The sequence below is a fragment of the Anguilla rostrata genome, chromosome 3 (assembly GCF_018555375.3).
Source record: "Anguilla rostrata isolate EN2019 chromosome 3, ASM1855537v3, whole genome shotgun sequence".
Lineage (NCBI taxonomy): Eukaryota > Metazoa > Chordata > Actinopteri > Anguilliformes > Anguillidae > Anguilla > Anguilla rostrata.
In genome coordinates, this window is record NC_057935.1 from 27981830 (window position 1) to 28002849 (window position 21020).

The 21020-nt window shown below is 54.3% G+C and overlaps 1 protein-coding gene across 3 annotated transcripts in view; it reads left to right on the forward strand.

Annotated features, from left to right (window-relative positions):
• The window catches only part of si:dkey-100n23.5, a 124426-nt gene that overhangs the window by 27148 nt on the left and 76258 nt on the right, over positions 1 to 21020 (forward strand). For all 3 annotated transcript variants that reach the window (XM_064327119.1, XM_064327118.1, XM_064327117.1), the window contains 2 exons: positions 8928 to 8984; positions 9334 to 9394. In XM_064327119.1, coding sequence (XP_064183189.1) covers positions 8928 to 8984; positions 9334 to 9394 — 118 coding nt within the window. The remainder of the gene's footprint in view (positions 1 to 8927; positions 8985 to 9333; positions 9395 to 21020) is intronic.

Here is a 21020-nt window from a genome sequence, read left to right on the forward strand (position 1 = left end):
GCGACCATTTTCTGGAGATGCGCGGTCCCAAATGCGGAATCTCCCGTTAGTTTTTATGGCATCCCTTCACTTTTTTTGAGGAAGGGCCTAAACTAATAACGTGCGGCAAACTGCGGTCACTCTAGCGTGGTCTACGTTAATGGCTTTCGTTTCATTTCTTTTCCACTTAAGGTGATTAGCATTTTTTTTCACCGTGATGACTCGCGCCATTAACTGAGCTAGCTAATAATGTTAGCATTACGTTAACTAGCTGACCAGGATCCTGCTTACGTTGCGTTAACGCTAGGTGGCAAAATGAAGTTGTCGTCGTTAATCTAGATAACGCTAGCTAGCTTGTAGGCGCTTGCTAACGTTAGCAAGCAGTTATTGAACCCAAAGTAAAAGCAATTAAATTATGATTTACAGTAAGTGTACAGCAGTGGTCTCCAACCCTGGTCCTGGAGAGCTACAGGGGTCTGCTGGTTTTCATAGTGACTCTGCACTTCATGAATCAATTAGAGCAGTTCATTACACAGTTAACTCAACTCGCCTGGTGTCTTGGGTCTCAATCGGGTGCTGATTTTAAGGTGAAAACAAAAACCAGCAGACCCTGTAGCTATCCAGGACCAGGGTTGGAGACCACTGCTGGAGACCACTGCTCTAGTGCTTACACAGGGGTTCATGGGATAACAGCAGCATGGCATTCTTCTACAGCAGGGGTGTCAACCTCCAGTCTGAGAAAACTGCAGCGTCTGCAGGTATTTGTGGTTTCCTTTCAATCAGCAGCCAATTAAGGCATTGAGAACAAGGTGTGTGGACTCTTTAGTCAACTGATGACTTAAATTACTCACTCATGCTGAAACACACCAAAAACCAGCAGACCCTGCAGCTCTCCAGGACCAGGGTTGGAGGCCACTGCTGTGCAGTGTGGGGAAGCGATGAGCCGCTCTGACGTTGCGCTATGTGCGTGTCCGGCAGTCATGGTGTCATATCTCGGCCCTTCGTGCCGTTAGCGGGCGTGGCTCCCCGGTGCGTGAGCTCCGTGAGACGCGCGGCCTGGAGGCCCCAGACCGCGCCCACGCCAGCCGCTCTGCCCCCCCCCCGAGGAGGAGTCTCAGGCCGAACGGCCTCCTGACCAACCGGCCGCTGGAGGCGTTCGTGTCTGTCAGAGCGACGGCTCATATCACAGACGGAGTGAGAGAGGGAAAGAGGGAGAGATGGAGAGATAAGGGATGACTGAGTGGAAGCCAGGCTGTAAATACGGCCACAGTAAGAGTGGGGAGGGAAAGCGAGACAGATTAGGCGTGCTGTGCCTGAACGTCCAATATCAGCACGCTGAACGTCTTGAGCTTAGACCTCTTAAAGCGTCCCTGTCCAATTCCCAGTCAAGGGTTAAGCGCGTTTTGACTTACCCCTTATTAAAAAGCACCCTAACATAATGTTCAGACTTATAATTACAGTGATGTCAAAACACTTACACGCACAGGAGCAGAATTTAATATGACTTCTGTGCCAATGCGTGTTGTGTATTCATCGTCACGACCCACCTAGACCACTCCCCCATGACCCACCTTGACCACTCCCCCGTGACCCACCTAGACCACTCCCCCGTGACCCACCTAGACCACTCCCCCGTGACCCACCTTGACCACTCCCCCGTGACCCAACTAGACCACTCCCCCGTGACCCACCTTGACCACTCCCCCGTGACCCAACTAGACCACTCCCCCGTGACCCACCTAGACCACTCCCCCGTGACCCAACTAGACCACTCCCCCGTGACCCACCTAGACCACTCCCCGTGACCCAACTAGACCACTCCCCCGTGACCCACCTAGATCACTCCCCTGTGACCCATCTAGACCACTTCCCCGTGACTAACCTCGACCACTCCCCCGTGACCCACCTAGACCACTCCCCTCTGACCCACCTTGACCAATCCCCCGTGACTAACCTCGACCACTCCCCCGTGACCCACCTAGACCACTCCCCCCGACCCACCACGACCAATCCCCCGTGACCCACCTTGACCATTCCCCCGTGACCCGCCAAGACCACTCCCCCGACCCACCTTGACCAATCCCCCGTGACTAATCTCGACCACTCCCCCATGACCCACCTAGACCATTCCCCTCTGACCCACCTAGACCACTCCCCCGTGACCCAACTAGACCACTCCCCCGTGACCCACCTCGACCACTCCCCCGTGACCCTCCGGTGGTTCCCGTCTCGCAGTTCAGAAGCGCCGCACCGACGCGCAGTCCCACGGGCCTTTGTTCTGACGGACGGGCGAAGAGCAGCCTGCTCTGCAGCGTGCGTGGTCTGAGCGCAGTAGCATCAGCAGAGCGGCGGTAATGTGAAAGCGCGCTGCGGTGCGCTAAGGCAGCGTAGGCTACGCACATGCCGCGCGCTTTCAGCACGCTTCTCCTCCGCTGACTCGCTCGCCCTGGAGTGGCCCTGCTTCCGTGGTTTCCTCAGAAGGTTCTGATGGGGAAATAAGCAGTTAGCCTATGTTTATTTAGGATATTTAGCATATATAACCGTGTGTGGAACTTATTTAGTGAAGTAACGACAGTTTTCAGAACAAAGACAACGTGCACAACCTGGAACATAAGCGCGTAAGATGTGTTAGCGCCGGAGGGAAATATAATGATGCGAGCAGGCCGTTTGGCTTCCTTTGGCTTGTTATTTTTTCCTGCGTCCCAGAGGGAATCTGTCACCACGTCTGAATTTGGTCTTGAAGGATACCTCATCCTCTGCGTCGAATCCTGGCAAGTCGCCTGCGTTTAGAACTGTGCGTGCGGAGGCTCAGTCCAAACGCTGGTGTGAAATCTACTTTAATTAAATTTCTGCCTGTTCTTCTTCGGGCGTATCCTCAAATAGAAAAGCCCAGTAATGCTTCACACTGTCAGATTTCCTGTAATCATGAGGGCCATCTGTACTGGATGACAGTTATGGACTCAGAACAGAAGTGTGATCTCAGTCCTTGTGAAGTGCCTCGGAGTGGGAGTGCTGATCTAAGATCAGGATTCCCCTGTCCCTTATCTTTACCTTATCATTACAAACTGAAAGGCCTAACTGATCTTAGATCAGGGCTCCTATTCATGAGGTGTCTTAGAGTTGGAGTGCTGATCTAAGATCAGGATTCCCCTGTCCGTATCTTTACCTTATCATTACGAACCGAAAGGCCAAACTGATCTGAGATCAGGGCTCCTATTCACAAGGTGTCTTAGAGTCGGAGTGCTGATCTAAGATCAGGATTCCCCTGTCCCTTATCTTTACCTTATCATTACGAACTGAAAGGCCAAACTGATCTTAGATCAGGGCCCCTATTCATGAGGTGTCTTAGAGTTGGAGTGCTGATCTAAGATCAGGATTCCCCTGTCCGTATCTTTACCTTATCATTACGAACTGAAAGGCCAAACTGATCTGAGATCAGGGCTCCTATTCATGAGGTGTCTTAGAGTCGGAGTGCTGATCTAAGATCAGGATTCCCCTGTCCGTATCTTTACCTTATCATTACGAACTGAAAGGCCAAACTGATCTTAGATCAGGGCTCCTATTCATGAGGTGTCTTAGAGTGGGAGTACTGATCTAAGATCAGGATTCCCCTGTCCGTATCTTTACCTTATCATTACGAACTGAAAGACCAAATAGATTTTTGTTTACCCATATGAACCGAAAGGCCAAAGAGGATCCGTATTCGTACAGCATCTCACCCGGAGTGCTGATCTAGGATCAGGATTCCCCCGCTCACGTCCTGATCTGATCCGCCGTGAGCCGAATGTCCGAACTGATCCGAGGTCAGCGCTCCTGCTCTGAGACGCTCTGTGAGCGCGGGTCCCGGTGAGGGCCCGCCGGACGGTGCGCGGCTGTGGTTTCACCAGAGGAGGCCCTCGTTTGGGTGGGCGAGGCCCGGGGCCGAGGCCGCCGCCCTCCGCGTCTGCGGCCAGAGAGCGCAGCGCTAATTTAAAGGCCCTGATGTCATATGAGGACGGAGTGTGGCACAGTGGGTAAGGAGCTGGGCTCGTAACCGAAAGGTTGCAGGTTCGATTCCCGGGTAAGGACACTGCCGTTGTACCCTTGAGCAAGGTACTTAACCTGCATTGCTTCAGTATATATATCCAGCTGTATAAATGGATACAATGTAAAAATGCTATGTAAAAGTTGTGTAAGTCGCTCTGGATAAGAGCGTCTGCTAAATGCCTGTAATGTAATGTAATGTGATGGACGGAGCGAGGAGGAGACGCAGGAGACGGAGGGAGTGGAGACACACTGGAGAACGAGAGAGCTGGAGAGAGAGAGAGAGAGAGAGAGGAGTGTGACTGCCAGGCCTCCTCCCTCTGTCTCTTTTGTCCTGTGGTTGATTGTGTGACTGCCAGAGAGAGAGAGAGAGAGAGAGAGGGGGGTGGTAGAGAAAGAAACGGAACATTTGAGCAAGCTGTGAGTTGTTGTGGAGCCGTGTTGTACCGCGGCCGTGATTAGGCTTTGTTTTTTGACGCTTTCCGGACACGCTTGCGGAAATTTTAAAAATAAAAAAAGACGTCTTGCAAAACAAACCTGTTGTTCCCTTTTTTCTCCCAGTGTGGACCGCCCAGCTGTATTCACAGGCCGTGCTGTGAGGAGCGCGCAGACGAAAACGTGTGAGCTCATTCTGATTCTGAACACTGAGCTGGGACCCTCCCCTCAACCCCCCCCACCCCCCACTGAAGGGGGGAGAGAGCCCACAAGCCTGTCGCACGTGGCACGGCGGCGAAGCCGGCTCTCATTGGCCCCGCGCGGGGCTCTGTCGGCCAATCCGAGCTCAGGGTTCCCTCGGACGGACGAGAGGCAGAAGGAGAGCGCGAGCGATGTTGTCTTTAGCGGAAAGACCGCCAAGGCGAACGGCACCCCCGGGGGCCGGCGCTCAGACCGCGTTTAGAGCGTTTGCTCTCCGCTGGAAAAGAGGATCCCTCTCCCGCCAGGCACAGGGGGTATTTTAAAGGTTTTTTTAGGATGGTGAAAAGGGGGGGGGAAACCCAATAAAATTGATTTGAGGAAAAAAACAGGAGGGAGAGCCGAAAGACTGGCCAGCACGTTGTCTGTGTGAGATCTGCTGGCTTTGGAGCTGGAGCTGGGGGTTCGGCCTCCGGCCACGTTTAGAGGCGGGGGCGAGCGGCCCGCTGTCTGGCCCCCCCCCTCTCTCCCGTAGAGGAGGAGAAAAGGAAAGGAGAAGGGAGGGGGAGAAAGAAGAGAGGAAATCCTCCGACCCCTACGAGGGAGGAGGGGAGCAGCATCGTTCCGCGGTGGCGGGGTTTCACCGCACGTATGTTTAAATTTGCTCCTGCCCTGGTGCGGAAAGACAGGCTTTACTGCCCCCCCCCCCCCCCCTATTATTGGTTCTGGTCTTACAGTTTCGAGTCTTGTGAAAGTACAGGTCACACCTGAACATCCTCATCTCCAAAAAATACCTGCTGCGAGATATAGAGAGATGGAGTGAGAGGGGGGAGAGAGTGACTGAGTGAAGAGAGGGGGGAAGAGAGTGATGAGTGAGAGAGAGGGGGAAGAGAGACTGAGAGAGAGAGGGGGAAGAGAGTGACTGAGTGAGAGAGGGGGGAAGGGTGGCTGAGAGAGAGAGAGGGGAAGAGAGTGACTGAGTGAGAGAGAGGGGGGAAGAGAGTGACTGAGTGAGGGGGGGGGAAGAGTGTGACTGAGTGAGAGAGAGGGGGGAAGAGTGTGACTGAGTGAGAGAGGGGAAGAGAGTGACTGAGTGAGTGAGAGGGGGCAGAGAGTGACTGAGTGAGAGAGGGGGAAGAGAGTGACTGAGTAGAGAGGGGGAAGAGAGTGACTGAGTAGAGAGAGGGGAAGAGAGTGACTGAGTGAGAGAGAGGGGGGAAGAGTGTGACTGAGTGAGAGAGAGGGGGAAGAGAGTGACTGAGTGAGGAGAGGGGGGAAGAGAGTGACTGAGTGAGAGAGAGGGGGCAGAGAGTGACTGAGTGAGAGGGGGGAAGAGAGTGACTGAGTGAGAGAGGGGGGGAAGAGAGTGACTGATGAGAGAGAGGGAGGAGAGAGTGAGAGAGAGGAGAAGAGAGTGACTGAGTGAGAGAGGGGAGAAGAGAGTGACTGAGTGAGAGAGGGGGAAGAGAGTGACTGAGTGAGGGGGGGGAAGAGAGTGACTGAGTGAGAGAGGGGAGAAGAGAGTGATTGAGTGAGAGAGGGGAGAAGAGAGTGACTGAGTTAGAGAGAGGGGGGAAGAGAGTGACTGAGTGCGAGGGGGGGCGGGGGGGGGGGCGGTTAGAATGCCGATACGACCCTGCTGATCGCAATCAGTGGATTTGAAGCTCGAGTAAATAATTTCTTTCTCTGTTTAATTAAAAGCTAATTAGTTTTTTTTATTCGCTGTCTACTCACGTCACAGATGTTTAAATACTGCGAGGAGGGGACGGAGAGCGTTCGCTCTGCATACAGGAGCAGCAGCTCAGTGGCAGTGTGCTTTGGCTAAGGGAGTCCCCCTCTTTACCCCGGGCTGTCCTGCCCAATCAGCGCCTGTGACAGTCTTTCTGAAGGCTAACGCTTAGAAATGCAGTCGGTGTGCATTGTAAAGAGATGAGTAACCTGTGCAGGTCTTTATCAGGGAGAAGCTTGAGGACGTGTGTCTGGGGGGCCTGTACTGCGGTCTGTAAACTGGAGTACGGCAGGCTGCCGGTGGCTCGGTGGCCTTTGGGAGCAGTCGGGCCTTCTCCTTGTTATACTGGAGGGGCTGTTTGTCGAAGGCAAATAAAAGCTACAGAAAGCTGGCGCTCGCAGTAAAGATCTGTGAGCAGTGGGACAGAGTCATGGGGGGGCGGGGGGGGGTGAACAGGGTCGTTCTCCTTTTTGGGGAGGCGCGGTGAACGCGCGCGGCTGTCTGCGAGGGAAAGGGGCACGGCCGCGTTTCTGCGCACGGGCTGATGGGAGTTCTCTGCCCGCGCTTTTCTTCCACCGCGGGCCGCTTTGCGTTGGCGAATGCGACTTTGGCTCTTTCTCGTGCCCCCTTTTCTCCTGTTTTTTGACCCCCCACCCCCTGCCTCCAGCTCTTGGCATTAGTATTCTCCCCCCTGCCAGCCCCCGCCCACCCCGGGAGCCTGAGTCCAGCTGGCGGGCCCGGAGATTGCATCATCGCCCGCCGCGCCTCGCGCATTCCGAGCATGTCAGCCTGTTTCTGGGGCCGAGCGCCGCCCCTGCGTTCTCCACCTCCAGCGGTCAGGCTGCCGCGCGGGGGGGGGGGGATGCCAATCCTGCAGGTGCGGCGGTTTCGCCGAGAGCCATAACACACCCCCCCTCCCCCTCCCCACCCCTTCCCCCCCACCTCCTCATTGCTTGGGGCAGGTTCGTTTTGCGAGGCGAGTTTTGATCTTCATGTCATTCGTTCTTTCGCTATCTTTTTCTCTCTCTTTTTCTCTTTTTTAATTTCTGAGCCGTTTCGTTCTCCCTCGCTCGCTCTCCCCATCTGTCTCCCGCTTCTCTCGCTTCTCTTCGTTTCGTTTCCGTCCGTTGCCCCCGCGTCCGCCTTTTCCGTTTCTCTCTCTCCATCTTTCTTTCTTTCTCCGAGCCCGATTACATGGCGTATTTGGCACAACAACGATAAGCACGCTGCCGGGGCCTGTGTTGTGCGTGAAGCACAGAGCTGCGATAGAGTGGTTAGCACGCAGGGCGATAAACGCACTCGACCAACATTCCATAAAGGACGGAGGGTAGCACAGTGGGTAAGGAACTGGGCTCGTAACCGAAAGGTCGCAGGTTCGATTCCCGGGTAAGGACACTGCCGTTGTACCCTTGAGCAAGGTACTTAACCTGCATTGCTTCAGTATATATCCAGCTGTATAAATGGATACAATGTAAAGTGCTATGTAAAAAAAGTTGTGTAAGTCGCTCTGGATAAGAGCGTCTGCTAAATACCTGTAATGTAATTTGAGTGACACCTGGCCCGTAGCCTGAACGCCCCTGTCGCCACAGTATGCAGGGTATGCGAGGTGTTGAGTTATGTGCCTCAGGATCGGGCTCTGTGCACATTCTGTTTCCCATCAACGGGACATTCCTCATAATTTGGCACGTCCTCCGCAGGTTTTCCCCCTCCTCCCCGTTTCTGAGAAGGCGCAGCTCCTGAGTGAACTCTTGTGCCGTGGTCTTCTAAATGCGTGTTGCCACAAATATTGTTTTTTCGTGTTGTTTGTTTTTTATTTTGTTCTTCGGTAGTAGATATGCATTTGCATGTGCATGCGTGATGTGTGTTGCTTGCATACTGTTGCTTGTGTGTGTGTGTGTGTGTCTGTGTTGTGCGTGCGTGTGTACATGTGTGTTTGTGCGTGTTCCAATAAGGGACATACTACTGCTTGTGTAGTGTTTTGGTGTATGGGAAATTGCCTGGGTGAGCCTCAACATTGCATGAGTCGCACTTTTAGGTACCTCCAGATTTGGATTTCCCTGTTTTGGAGGCTGCACAGTAAGACATGAATGAAAAATCTAATATGGACATACACCGAATACTGTATGTTTTCAACACAGGCCAATATATTGTCGTTTTTTTAAATTAATATTACCTTTCGTTGGTTATGTTCAGATCTGAGTGAGACCAAAACAGCAATGAATTGCAGTATATTTCCACGCATTGTTCCGTACATTTCCCAGTACAAATGACAATATATTGTACATTTCCAGTACAAGTTTTTTTATTGCGCAAGTAGGTCGAGATTATGACATGATGTCATTGGTATGTGTAGGTGAGATGAGAACGCACACACAGAGCAGCCTTCCATTGTCACGAAAAATGACTGATGAGGAATGCTAGTAAGCACGATTTCCATATATGGGTAAAGGGATGTTTTAATTACGTAAGGGTGTGCCTCATGTGGATTATCCTGCATTTTTGTCCTCGTATTTCGGATGTTTTAAGCTTGACTCTGTCCCCTCCCCCCTGTTGCTGCTCGCAGAAGATGATCCTCAGCCTGACGGTGGCCGCTCTCTTTGACAGCATCGCGTACGTCATGGTGAGTGAGTGCAGCTCCGCCATCTTCACACTGGACTGGGGGAAAAGCAGGCATGGTAAAAATATGGATAAGGCATGGCGGCAGCACCTTGCTTGTAGAAAAACAGAGAAGCTCCACCAATCGGGGAGTGTTTTGGTAGCCTGTAAAACAATGCTGACAGTGATTGGTGGGTACTTTTTGGTTGCTTCCACTGGGATCCCAGTGAAGTGTAGCCAGTAGGTATTTGCCAATCACAGCCACCATTTTGTTGGATAAACTACTTAATGTTACTTATGGTAAGGCAGGGTCATGAGTTCAGAGCACATCAGACATTGATTTAATGCTGTCTGTCTGTCTGTCTGTCTGTCAGGGTGAGGACCACCAAGAGGGAGGACTGTGTACTTTTCAGGCCTGGTGGCTCATGTACTTTGGTGAGTTCACGCACTGGCGACATCCTTCAAAAGAGCACAGGCCCCACCCATCCCCATCAGGTGCAGAGCCAGCCTGCAGAACCACAGGGGTGTGATTCACCCTGGAGGGTAAGGTCCTGGCTTGTGGACCACGATTCATGTGCCTGCAACAGTCAAACTAGAGGGCATTTAGACCAAGAAGTGTCTGGCCTGCAGGACACTCAAAGTGGTTTTTTAAAAATCAATCTCAGTGGTTTATCCTGTGCTGACTCCAGAATCAAAATACATTTTTTTATTGAAAATATTTAGTATAAAATGGCAGCACCATGATCAGTTATTGCCCTTGGTTGACTGGAACCACTCTGCATATGACAAGCCGGTGCCAGAACAGAGAATCTTCTGGAATAGGTCAATGAAGTCGAGTCAGAATGTGACTTTAATATGCACTTAGAGGCAGTGAATGCTGGGGAATTTCAGGCCACAAACAGCCCTGTCGTGTTCATAATTTCTGCTATAAATTGGACTAGCTTAAGCTCTAGCAGTGACCATCCACAGAGCAGGACTATGGGTGTGTTTGTGTTTGTGTGTTTGTGTTTGTGTCATGGGGGCGACTCTTTCGTTGTGAAATGACTTGTGAACTTGGTTTAAGTAGGAAATTAATTCCATGTGTGGCGGCTGGAACGATGTAATTCCTTAACTTCCACGCGACAGATTGCACGAAGCTCTGTTTTAGACAGCCCCATTGTATTATTGTTAAACACATGTGAAGAAACTTAGTAGGGTGATGCAGTTTTGGGTACACTGCTGTTGCATTTTCAATGAATGTTCAAGACCTGTTGGTAGTCAGGCCGTTTTTTCATTATGCTATGTCAGTATCTAAGATCTCCTGTCTTTGGTGTATACACTGTACATATCAGTGTTATGACAACAGGTCTGCTTTATGCCTGGCTGCTCAGCTTGCTTGTGTATTTGTGGACAGGTAGGCTGGAATATTTTTCTTTACACACTTCCTGTTTGTCTGCCACTGCTGTGTTTTTGGTTAACTGCTCCTGCGGGGAGGCTCAGAAAAGGGCATTCACTTTGCTCCCCCTCTGCTACCAGAATCACTACGTGCCTGTGTGTAGGTGCGCATGCTGTTGTGTATGCGGTGTGTGTGCGTGTGTGCATGCTGGTATCTATAGGTGGGTGTGTATGTCTCAGTATGTGTGGATGCTGGTATGTGTGTGCCTACCTGTTGCTATGTGAGTGTGTGTGTGTGTGTGTGGACGCACATTGCTGAGGTGTGTGTGTGCCTGCGTGCTGCTGTGTGTGTGCGTTGTGTGTGTGTGTGTGTGCGCGTGTGTGTGTGTGTGTGTGTTGTATGTGTGTATGTGTGTGCACACACATTGCTGAGGTGTGTCTGTGTGCTTTGTGTGTGTGTGTGTGTGTGTCTGTATGTGTGTGCACGCACATTGCTGAGGTGTGTCTGTGTGCTTTGTGTGTGTGTGTGTGCACGCACATTGCTGAGGTGTGTCTGTGAGCTTTGTGTGTGTGTGTGTGTGTGTGTGTGCGCGCCCCCTTGCTGCTTTGCGTGTGTGAGTTGAATTATGCTCCTTGTTTCTGCCGCTGTGCTGGTGGTTCTGTGTAAAGACCAGCGAGTCATAAGACCTTTATCTGCGTGCTCGCTGTCATTGCCAGTTCTTTATTCAGAGCCTAAAGCTCGAGTGCTACACATCATTAATGTCAGACAAACAACTTTTCCCTCTCGATAGATTAAAGAGCTGTTTGCTGCCGCTTCCGTACTTCTGAAAGCCAGGAGTTGGGGGGGCGCGGACAAATAAATCAGGCTAATTATCCGAGGGGTTGGCTCTCAGATTTCCCTGTGTTAGGACGGCGCGTGTAATACAAGCAAGCGTTGGACAAGAGACGTTAAAACGTGAAATCCGGACCCCTGTCTGCAGTCAGACAACGCGACGCTTCACGCATCGAATCGGCTTTGCGTATTAAAGTCTTAATTCGCGGCGTCCGAGAAGCCCTCAGATCAGCGACGTCTGTTTCACCGTGACGCCCCTGACGCTTTGATCTGTGGAACGGCCCCCTTGCCCGATTCCCCAAAGCTGTCACGGAGCGCAGGCGGCGCCCAGAGCCCCGCCGTCTGCTCCAGTTTCGGTTGCGGAGCTGCGACGTCGCGGCGGTTTTCTGCCTTCCCGAGATCAGCGACGCTCCGTTCACCGTGGCCCTGACAAGCCTTTATCTGTGTAATTGCAGCCCTTGCCCATTCAACATATAGTGTTTGCAGGGCGTGTTTGTGCGGCGCAGATGCCTGCGTCTGCTCAGTTTGTTGCGGAGCTGCGAGGTGCTGCGGTGTGTGTTACGTGCTGTGGTGGTATGGAGCATGTGTGGTGGGTGCGTCGTGTGCTGTTCGCCTGTGTGCATAGTGTTTCTTGTTGTACTGTATATTATATTATATGATGTGTGTGTTGTGCATGTGTGTGTGTGTGTTGTGTGGTGTATGTGTGTGTGTTGTGTGCATGTTGTGTGTGTGTCGTGTGTGTGTGTGTGTGTAGTGTGTGGTGTGTGTTGTGGTGTGTGTGTGTGGTGCGTGTGTGTGTGTGTGGTGTGTGTGTAGTGTAGTTGTGTGCGTTGTGTGTGTGTGTGTGCGTTGGGTGGTGCTGTGTGTGTTGTGTGTGGTGTGTGTTGTGTGTGTGTGTGCTGTGTGTGTGTGGTGTGTGTGTGTGTGTATGTGTGTGTTGTGTGCGTGCGTGCGTGTGCGTGTGTGTGTGTGTGTGTATGTGTAGTGTGTGTAGTGTGTGTAGTGTGTGTTGTGTGTGTACGGGTGTGTGGTGTGTGTGTTGTGGTTGTGTCTGTGTGTGCGTGTGTGTGTGCACGTGTGTGTGTTTTTTGTTGTTGCTCCTTGCACCAGAGGACTCCAGAGAGAGCTCCCATTTGAGCAGTGTGTGCTGGGGGCTCCAGGCACGCTCGCATCTCCTCCAGCAGGCTCGCTGCCAGCCGGCCCGGCCGCCTTTTATCCGCGGGCTCTGGACCCGTCGGCGGTTTTTCCGGCTCCCAGACATCCTGTAGCCTTTGTGGGTGGGAGCGGGAGGGGCGCGCCGCGGCCTCGTCACGCCCTGACAGCGGGCCCACGAGGCGGAACGTTGCGCACGCTGCCGCTGGAAGCGAGCGCGTGGGGGTTCCTCTTACCGCTCGCAGCCCCGGGTCGTATCTGTCACGCAGCGCAGCCGCTTGTCTATAACAGCCCTGAACGGTCAGGCATTCCCGGTCGAGCTGTGACAGCGTGCAGCGCCGCTCTTCTGCCAGGAAGCAGATCGAGCCCTGTAACAGTCTGACAGTGTTTCAGCACTGATCTCAGAGCGTTCGCGGTCGGTTAGGCCGTTTCGAAACGTGTGGCGTTTGGTCTTCCTGGTTTTTTTTGTTATTAGGAGCGCACGTCATCTGACAAGAGCTGTAGTTGTTTTTTCTTTCAGTGGGGAAAAGAGTCTGTTCCTCCGCGTGGTGTCATCCTTTATATGGAACATGGATCTGCAGCCCCTTGCCCTGAAGAGACGCAAGGGCAGCTGGTTTCCCTGCACTTAAGCGGTTAATAAGGAGATGCAATGCAAATGTGTTACAGGTTTTCGTCTGTCAGAGTATACGCTATTGTAAATCAGAACATTTATGTCTTATTCTTCTTGGTTGAGCTGAACCTTTCTGCTCTTTCAGTTTCATTTGTATCATCTCAGCTGTGGAAGCAAACGCACATGCGTCCGACACCCCAGCCGAAGCACTGACATCCATGTGCACTGTTCCACAGGGCCACGCTGCTCTCGCTGTACGGAAGCGAAACCAAATCCCTAGCAGCATTAGAGAGAGAAAGGGAGAGAGAGAGAGAGAGAGAGAGAGTGAGAGAGAGAGAGAGAGAGAGAGGGGAGAGAGAGAGAGGGAGAGAGAGAGTGAGTGAGAGAGAGAGAAAGGGAGAGAGAGAGAGTGAGAGAGAGAAAGGGAGAGAGTGAGAGAGAGAGAGATAGTGAGAGAGAGAGAGCGAGAGAGAGAGAGAGAGCGAGCCTTCTCCTCTGGCCCAGCCCCCGCACGGCCGTTTATGTAATAGCGGTATTTAAGCGATGAAGGCGGGGCGGCCGCTGTCTCTGTTTGCTCACGCCCGCGCTCAGGCCTGCGCGGCTCCAGCGGGGATCACGCGTGGCGCTCATTAAAGAGGGAGACAGCGGCTCGGGCGGCAGCCGCCGCGGCCCGTCGCAGGGAGACTGATGCTAGCGAGCGCTGTCTGTGCTTCGAGAGGGTTCCTGTCAGCAGGGTGATTCGGTTGGGGGCAGTCGGGGGTACGGGGAGGGGAGGACCTTTCCTTTCGGAGGCGCTGCCTGCGCAGGGGCAGGTTTTAAGGGCGGACGCGCCGTGGCTATCTGGACAGGTGTCAGTCTTATCAGCGCCGAGGTGCCGGGCGGAATGTCAGCTTCTCTCAGCCAATAACGGCTCTGCTGTGGCTGGCAGGGTTAACCCTTCGACTGCCATCGTCCAGGCTGAGCCCGGTACGAAAGCTTAAACGTTTCAAGCTCCTGGGCTGCTGGGTGGCTCATCCTGTTAAGGTGCCGTTGTAGTGTTTTTGGTGGGTCCTGTAGTCCAGGCTGATTCCCTACACTGCCAGGGCCATCTGCGACTGGAGGTGGCGCGTAATTAGCCGTAGTGTCGCCCAGGGTTAAGGAGGGTTCGGTTGGCTGGGGATCTGCGGCTCATTGCTCCCTAGCGGCCCCTGCTGGCCAGTCGGGTGCCCGCGGTCTGCTTGCCAAAGCTGAACGTGACGTGTTTTCCTCCAGCTCGTGTCTTTGCGAGCTCGGCCGCCGGTGTCATGTGCTCTGGACGAGAGCGCGAGCTCGTCTGCTGTCTCCCGCTTCTGCTGCCCAGATTGCGGCATGAACCTGGCCGGATATGACTTTTCGAACTGGGGAGGAAATTGGGGGAGAAGCCTTAAAAGAATGTGCCTCACTCGAAATGTACCATGTTTCTTTTTCCCATATTAAGTCTGTTATTTCTGAACAAAACTGAACAAAACATGATTTTCATAAAAGAGAGCACTTTCAGTCAAATTCCTGTCTTTGACCTTATTTGAGTCTAATTTGAGTCAGACAACACGCACATAGGGATGTGATGGTGTTCATTACATCAGAGTATAAGAGTACTCTAAATAACAGCATTAATCGCTGAATTAATTCTCATCAGACAGCAGGGGGTGAGCTTTCATCGTAGCCAGTACTGTTTTTGGTGGTCAGCACCGATTTTAAAAACCCTCTTAGTTTTATTTGCAGCCTGAAGCAGGTCTGAGGTGTAAGAAAGGAAGTGCCTGCAGACCGAGCCGGTTTGGCGCTCTTACCGTGAGGGGGTCACGGCGGGTTGGCGGTGCGTGCGCTGCACCGCGGCGCGGTTACACACAGCCTGAGGGGCGGCTGGTTCCGCCAGGCCCTGGCGTGCCCCAGCGTTGCTGGGGGGAGCAGGAGCGGGCGCAGCGGGGGGAAAGTTCTCATTTCTGCGCGGCGGTAGGTTGCGCCCCGTGGCTGTGAGGGAGCTGAGAACTCTCCCGCCTGGCGGTGTGCGTGCGGCCTGTCGCGACGCGTTTGGCTCTCCCGCGGGTCCCCCCAGGCCAGAGCTGGATAGCGCACCCGCCGCGCGGCCCTGCTCCGCGTCACGGCGCTGAGGGACCCGCCGGTGCCGGGCCGGCGTCGGGCCTCCACGGGTTCCGGTCGGGCCGGAGAAGCTCCGCCAGCGGCCCGGGTCTCAGCTGGGGGCCGGCTCTCATCTGGGCAGCTGCAGGGGGGACGGCATTGGTCTGGAGAAAGGGTGCCGCTCCCGCTGGTGCATGTGCATCTGCGTCTGTGTGTGTGTGTGTGTGTGTGTGCGTGTGTCTGCATCAGGATATGCAGGGCTCGAAATTGCGACCGTTTCGTTCGCATATGCTCCCGAAATTTAATCTGCGCCCTCGAAATATAATTGGGCGCATTTGTGCGAGTGCAATTAATTGTTCTGGTGCGACCTTTTTTTTATTTTTCCAGTCGAACGTCCCTTTCTCTGTACATTCGTTAGTCAGTACACTCAGTATGTGCCTTGTGAGCTGACAGTGACCATTCTAACCAATCAAACGTGAGCTTGACATTCTTACCTTCAATGCTGATTTTAGATTGGTTAATATTAGCCTTCAATCACTCCCTTTCGCGGCACTCCACTTTCACGCGACACAGAGCGTTAACTAATGTTACCTGAAGACAAAATCTAACTAGCGTTATCGAAAGCTAAGATGAAGCGAACGATTACGGATTTTTTTAGTAACGTTACTAAAAACGTAAACGTAAAAACGTAACAGCTGTGGCTGCTGAAACAGCTGGCGATGGCGATGTGGACGCACCAAAAGCGAAGAAGGTGTACGCTTTTCAGAGAGAGTAGCTGGAGGACTTGGAATGGCTTGGGTACGAGAGCGGCGCGTTGCATTGTGTACACTGTAGCGCCTGTGGGACGGAGATCGCAGGCGACAGTGCGTTCGCAGCGGAGTCGACGCATTTTAAGCGCGAGAGTTTAACTAAGCGCGGAGCCAGCGCCAAACACAAAGAACGCCATGACAAATGTGTGGCAACAAAGAATTCAGGCTCGATTGGTCAGGCGTTTATTCGGCAACGTGCTGCTGGCCGTTCGGCGAAAGAGGCAGAGCTGAGTATCAAATTTAACACCGCCTACACCGTCGCCAAAGAGGGAGCTCGCCTTCACTAAATTTAAACCTATGCTGCTTCTTGATTGGATGAGTATCAGGATGTGCCTCTGTGTGTGTGTCTGCATCAGGATGTGCATCTGCATGTGTGTGTGTCTGCATCAGAATGTGTGTGTGTGTCTGCATCAGCGTGTGCCGCTGTGTGTGTGTCTGCATCAGGATGTGCATCTGCATGTGTGTGTGTCTGCATCAGAATGTGTGTGTGTGTCTGCATCAGCGTGTGCCGCTGTGTGTGTGTCTGCATCAGGATGCGCATCTGCGTGTGTGTGTGTCTGCATCAGGATGTGCCTCTGTGTGTGTGTCTGTATCAGGATGTGCCTCTGTGTGTGTGTCTGCATCAGGATGTGCATGTGTGTGTGTGTCTGCATCAGGATGTGCCTCTGTGTGTGTGTCTGCATCTGGATGCACCTCTGTGTGTGTGTGTCTGCATCAGGATGTGCCTCTGTGTGTGTGTGTCTGCATAAGAATGTGTGTGTGTGTCTGCATCAGGATGTGCCTCTGTGTGTGTGTGTCTGCATCAGGATGTGCCTCTGTGTGTGTGTCTGCATCAGAATGTGCCTCTGTGTGTGTGTGTCTGCATCAGAATGTGTGTGTGTGTCTGCATCAGGATGCGCCTCTGCGTGTGTGTGTCTGCGCGTGTCTGCGCGTGTCCGCGTGTGTCTGCGTGTGTCCGCGTGTGTCTGTGTGTGTCTGCGTGTGTCTGCGTGTGTCTGTGTGTGTCTGCGTGTGTCCGCGTGTGTCCGCGTGTGTCTGTGTCTGCGTGTGTCCGCGTGTGTCTGTGTCTGCGTGTGTCCGCGTGTGTCTGTGTGTGCGTGTGTCCGCGTGTGTCTGTGTGTGCGTGAGGACGAGCCGGGCGGTGTTAGTGACAGAGTGTGACTTCCTGTCAGACTGACAGGTCAGGAGTGCGTGGCTACGCAGCGACAGCACAGCTCAGTGGTGATGGATGGCCAGAGCTGGCTCCTCACTCCCTCCTTCTCCCCCCTCTCCTTCCTCTCCTCCTCCTTTCTCTCTCCCTCTCTGTCCTTTCCTCTCTCTCCCTCTCGCTCTGTGTTTGTCCCTCTCCCTTTTGTTCTTTGCCTCTTTTTCTTTGTCTCCCTTTCATCCCATAGCTCTTTTCCTCTTTCACTCTTTACCCGCTCTCTCCCTCTTTATTGCTCTTTCTTGCTTTCTCATTCCATAATTCTTTTCCTCTCTCTTCTTCCATCACTCCCTCTATCGCTTCTCCCCTCACTCCATTGCTCTCTCTCTCTCTCTCTCTCTCTCTTTCCCTCGCTCTCTCCTCCCCCTCTCTCTCAGTTCTCCTGTATCTGCGCTTCGTCCTTCAAACGGAGCGATTTCATTTCCTGCTCGCCGCTCTGGCTCGCCGCCGTCTGACAGGCGGCTCGTTCGTCCTGCGCGGCGCCTGGGTCTCGCGGGAGATTGGGAGAGCGATAGAGAGATCTCCGCCCGCCCCACGTCCCGCCTCTGCCCCCTGATGAGCGATGTGGGCCTCTGTCCCCCCGGTGAGCGATGTGGGCCTGGTTTCAGCCTCTGTCCCCCCGGTGAGCGATGTGGGCCTGGTTTCAGCCTCTGTCCCCCCGGTGAGCGATGTGGGCCTGGTTTCAGCCTCTGTCCCCCCGGTGAGCGATGTGGGCCTGGTTTCGGCCTCTGTCCCCCTGTGAACGATGTGGGCCTGGTTTCGGCCTCTGTCCCCCCGGTGAGCGATGTGGGCCTGGTTTCAGCCTCTGTCCCCCCGGTGAGCGATGTGGGCCTGGTTTCAGCCTCTGTCCCCCCGGTGAGCGATGTGGGCCTGGTTTCGGCCTCTGTCCCCCTGTGAACGATGTGGGCCTGGTTTCGGCCTCTGTCCCCCCGGTGAGCGATGTGAGCCTGGTTTCGGCCTCTGTCCCCCGGTGAGCGATGTGGGCCTGGTTTCGGCCTCTGTCCCCCGGTGAGCGATGTGGGCCTGGTTTCGGCCTCTGTCCCCCGGTGAGCGATGTGGGCCTGGTTTCGGCCTCTGTCCCCCGTGAGCGATGTGGGCCTGGTTTCGGCCTCTGTCCCCCCGGTGAGCGATGTGGGCCTGGTTTCGGCCTCTGTCCCCCGGTGAGCGATGTGGGCCTGGTTTCGGCCTCTGTCCCCCCGGTGAGCGATGTGGGCCTGGTTTCGGCCTCTGTCCCTAGTTGAGCGATGCGGGCCTGGTTTCGGCCTCTGTCCCTAGTTGAGCGATGCGGGCCTGGTTTCGGCCTCTGTCCCCCGGTGAGCGATGTGGGCCTGGTTTCGGCCTCTGTCCCCGGGTGAGCAATGTGGGCCTCTGTCCCCCCTGTGAGCGATGTGGGCCTGGTTTCGGCCTCTGTCCCCCGGTGAGCGATGTGGGCCTGGTTTCGGCCTCTGTCCCCCGGTGAGCGATGTGGTCCTGGCTTCGGCCTCTGTCCCCCCGGTGAGCGATGTGAGCCTGGTTTCGGCCTCTGTCCCCCGGTGAGCGATGTGGGCCTGGTTTCGGCCTCTGTCCCCCGGTGAGCGATGTGGGCCTGGTTTCGGCCTCTGTCCCCCGGTGAGCGATGTGGGCCTGGTTTCGGCCTCTGTCCCCCCGGTGAGCGATGTGGGCCTGGTTTCGGCCTCTGTCCCCCGGTGAGCGATGTGGGCCTGGTTTCGGCCTCTGTCCCCCGGTGAGCGATGTGGGCCTGGTTTCGGCCTCTGTCCCCCGGTGAGCGATGTGGGCCTGGTTTCGGCCTCTGTCCCCCGGTGAGCGATGTGGGCCTGGTTTCGGCCTCTGTCCCCCGTGAGCGATGTGGGCCTGGTTTCGGCCTCTGTCCCCCGGTGAGCGATGTGGGCCTGGTTTCGGCCTCAGTCCCCCGTGAGCGATGTGGGCCTGGTTTCGGCCTCTGTCCCCCGGTGAGCGATGTGGGCCTGGTTTCGGCCTCTGTCCCCCCGGTGAGCGATGTGGGCCTGGTTTCGGCCTCTGTCCCCCGGTGAGCGATGTGGGCCTGGTTTCGGCCTCTGTCCCCCGGTGAGCGATGTGGGCCTGGTTTCGGCCTCTGTCCCCCGGTGAGCGATGTGGGCCTGGTTTCGGCCTCTGTCCCCCGGTGAGCGATGTGGGCCTGGTTTTGGCCTCTGTCCCCCCGGTGAGCGATGTGGGCCTGGTTTCAGCCTCTGTCCCCCGGTGAGCGATGTGGGCCTGGTTTCGGCCTCTGTCCCCGGTGAGCGATGTGGGCCTGGTTTCGGCCTCTGTCCCCCGGTGAGCGATGTGGGCCTGGTTTCGGCCTCTGTCCCCCGGTGAGCGATGTGGGCCTGGCTTCGGCCTCTGTCCCCCGGTGAGCGATGTGGGCCTGGTTTCGGCCTCTGTCCCCCGGTGAGCAATGTGGGCCTGGCTTCGGCCTCTGTCCCCCGGTGAGCGATGTGGGCCTGGTTTCGGCCTCTGTCCCCCGGTGAGCGATGTGGGCCTGGTTTCGGCCTCTGTCCCCCGGTGAGCGATGTGGGCCTGGTTTCGGCCTCTGTCCCCCGGTGAGCGATGTGGGCCTGGCTTCGGCCTCTGTCCCCCGGTGAGCGATGTGGGCCTGGTTTCGGCCTCTGTCCCCCGGTGAGCGATGTGGGCCTGGTTTCGGCCTCTGTCCCCCGGTGAGCGATGTGGGCCTGGCTTCGGCCTCTGTCCCCCGGTGAGCGATGTGGGCCTGGTTTCGGCCTCTGTCCCCCCGGTGAGCGATGTGGGCCTGGTTTCGGCCTCTGTCCCCCGGTGAGCGATGTGGGCCTGGTTTCGGCCTCTGCCCCCCGGTGAGCGATGTGGGCCTGGTCTCGCCCTCGGCGGTGGAGTTTAGCGCGTACGCTCGCTGCAGCCGCCCGCCTCGGGACGGCGGTACTTACCGTAGCTCCTCATCATCCGGCTCTTATCACTCAGGCGGGCTCCTGGCTTTCCATCAGTCAGCAGCACAAATAGGTTTGTCTCAAATTGCAGCACATTACGCAGGGCGCACGCATTACCGGCATTTACGGGACAGACTGGGGGGGGGCAGCACTGTGTGATGAATAGCATATTAGCCATCAGTGACACCTGTTGTGGTGCAGCCGTTTTTATGATAGGAAAGTGGGACAGTCCGCCCTTCTTTTATATTTTTGGGTTTATTCAGGCATATAGAAAGCAGAGAAGGTAAAAGATAGTGAAAGGACCAATGCTGAGAGAGTGCCAAGGGGGGGGGGGGGAGGGGGGGCTGCAGGGGGTTGCAAGTGGTACACCCATTTTAAGCCACTTCCAGAAAAAAGATTCTCATTTTTTAAATGTGCCCACTCATTTTAATACGTTACTACAAAAATGTATTGCTCAGTGCCTCCACAAGATGCTTATTCTTTCTCCAAGATGTAAGATGTATAAGCACTGTATCCAGTATAATTACATCAGGGATAAACTGCACTCTGTAGGGACATATATAAGCAGCAGCTACTCAATCGCACAATTAAACAGCAATAATATGTTCACTAGTACTGCATTGAGAGTGAGAAAAGTGAAATAAAAGAAATATCATTATCAGCTGGTGCTCGCAAATGGTAAAAATCAGTTTTCAGCTTCAATGTAAATATACAAGCAATAAAATGCACGGTAAACGACTCAACGCTTTCTTAAGAACAAGTTTGCCGACAATCTGTTCTTAAGAACAGGTGCTACACCCTCTTTTAACCTTAACACCATAATTATTTAACCCTGTGAAGTTTGCAGAGTATTTAATGTAAACACGGAGAATCGTTGTATAAAGATTGATGAGTTTGTGTCCCCCTCATTTCTGGTTTTGTGTTGTCCTTTAACTGTCATTGTGTGGTGAAAGATGCAGTGTAATTGCTTAGACTAGGAAGAGCTGTATAATGGTTTCAGACACAACAGCTCCTTGTGAAGCAGTGACTGCAATAAAGCTCCCTGTTTAATTACTCATAGTACCTTGCATA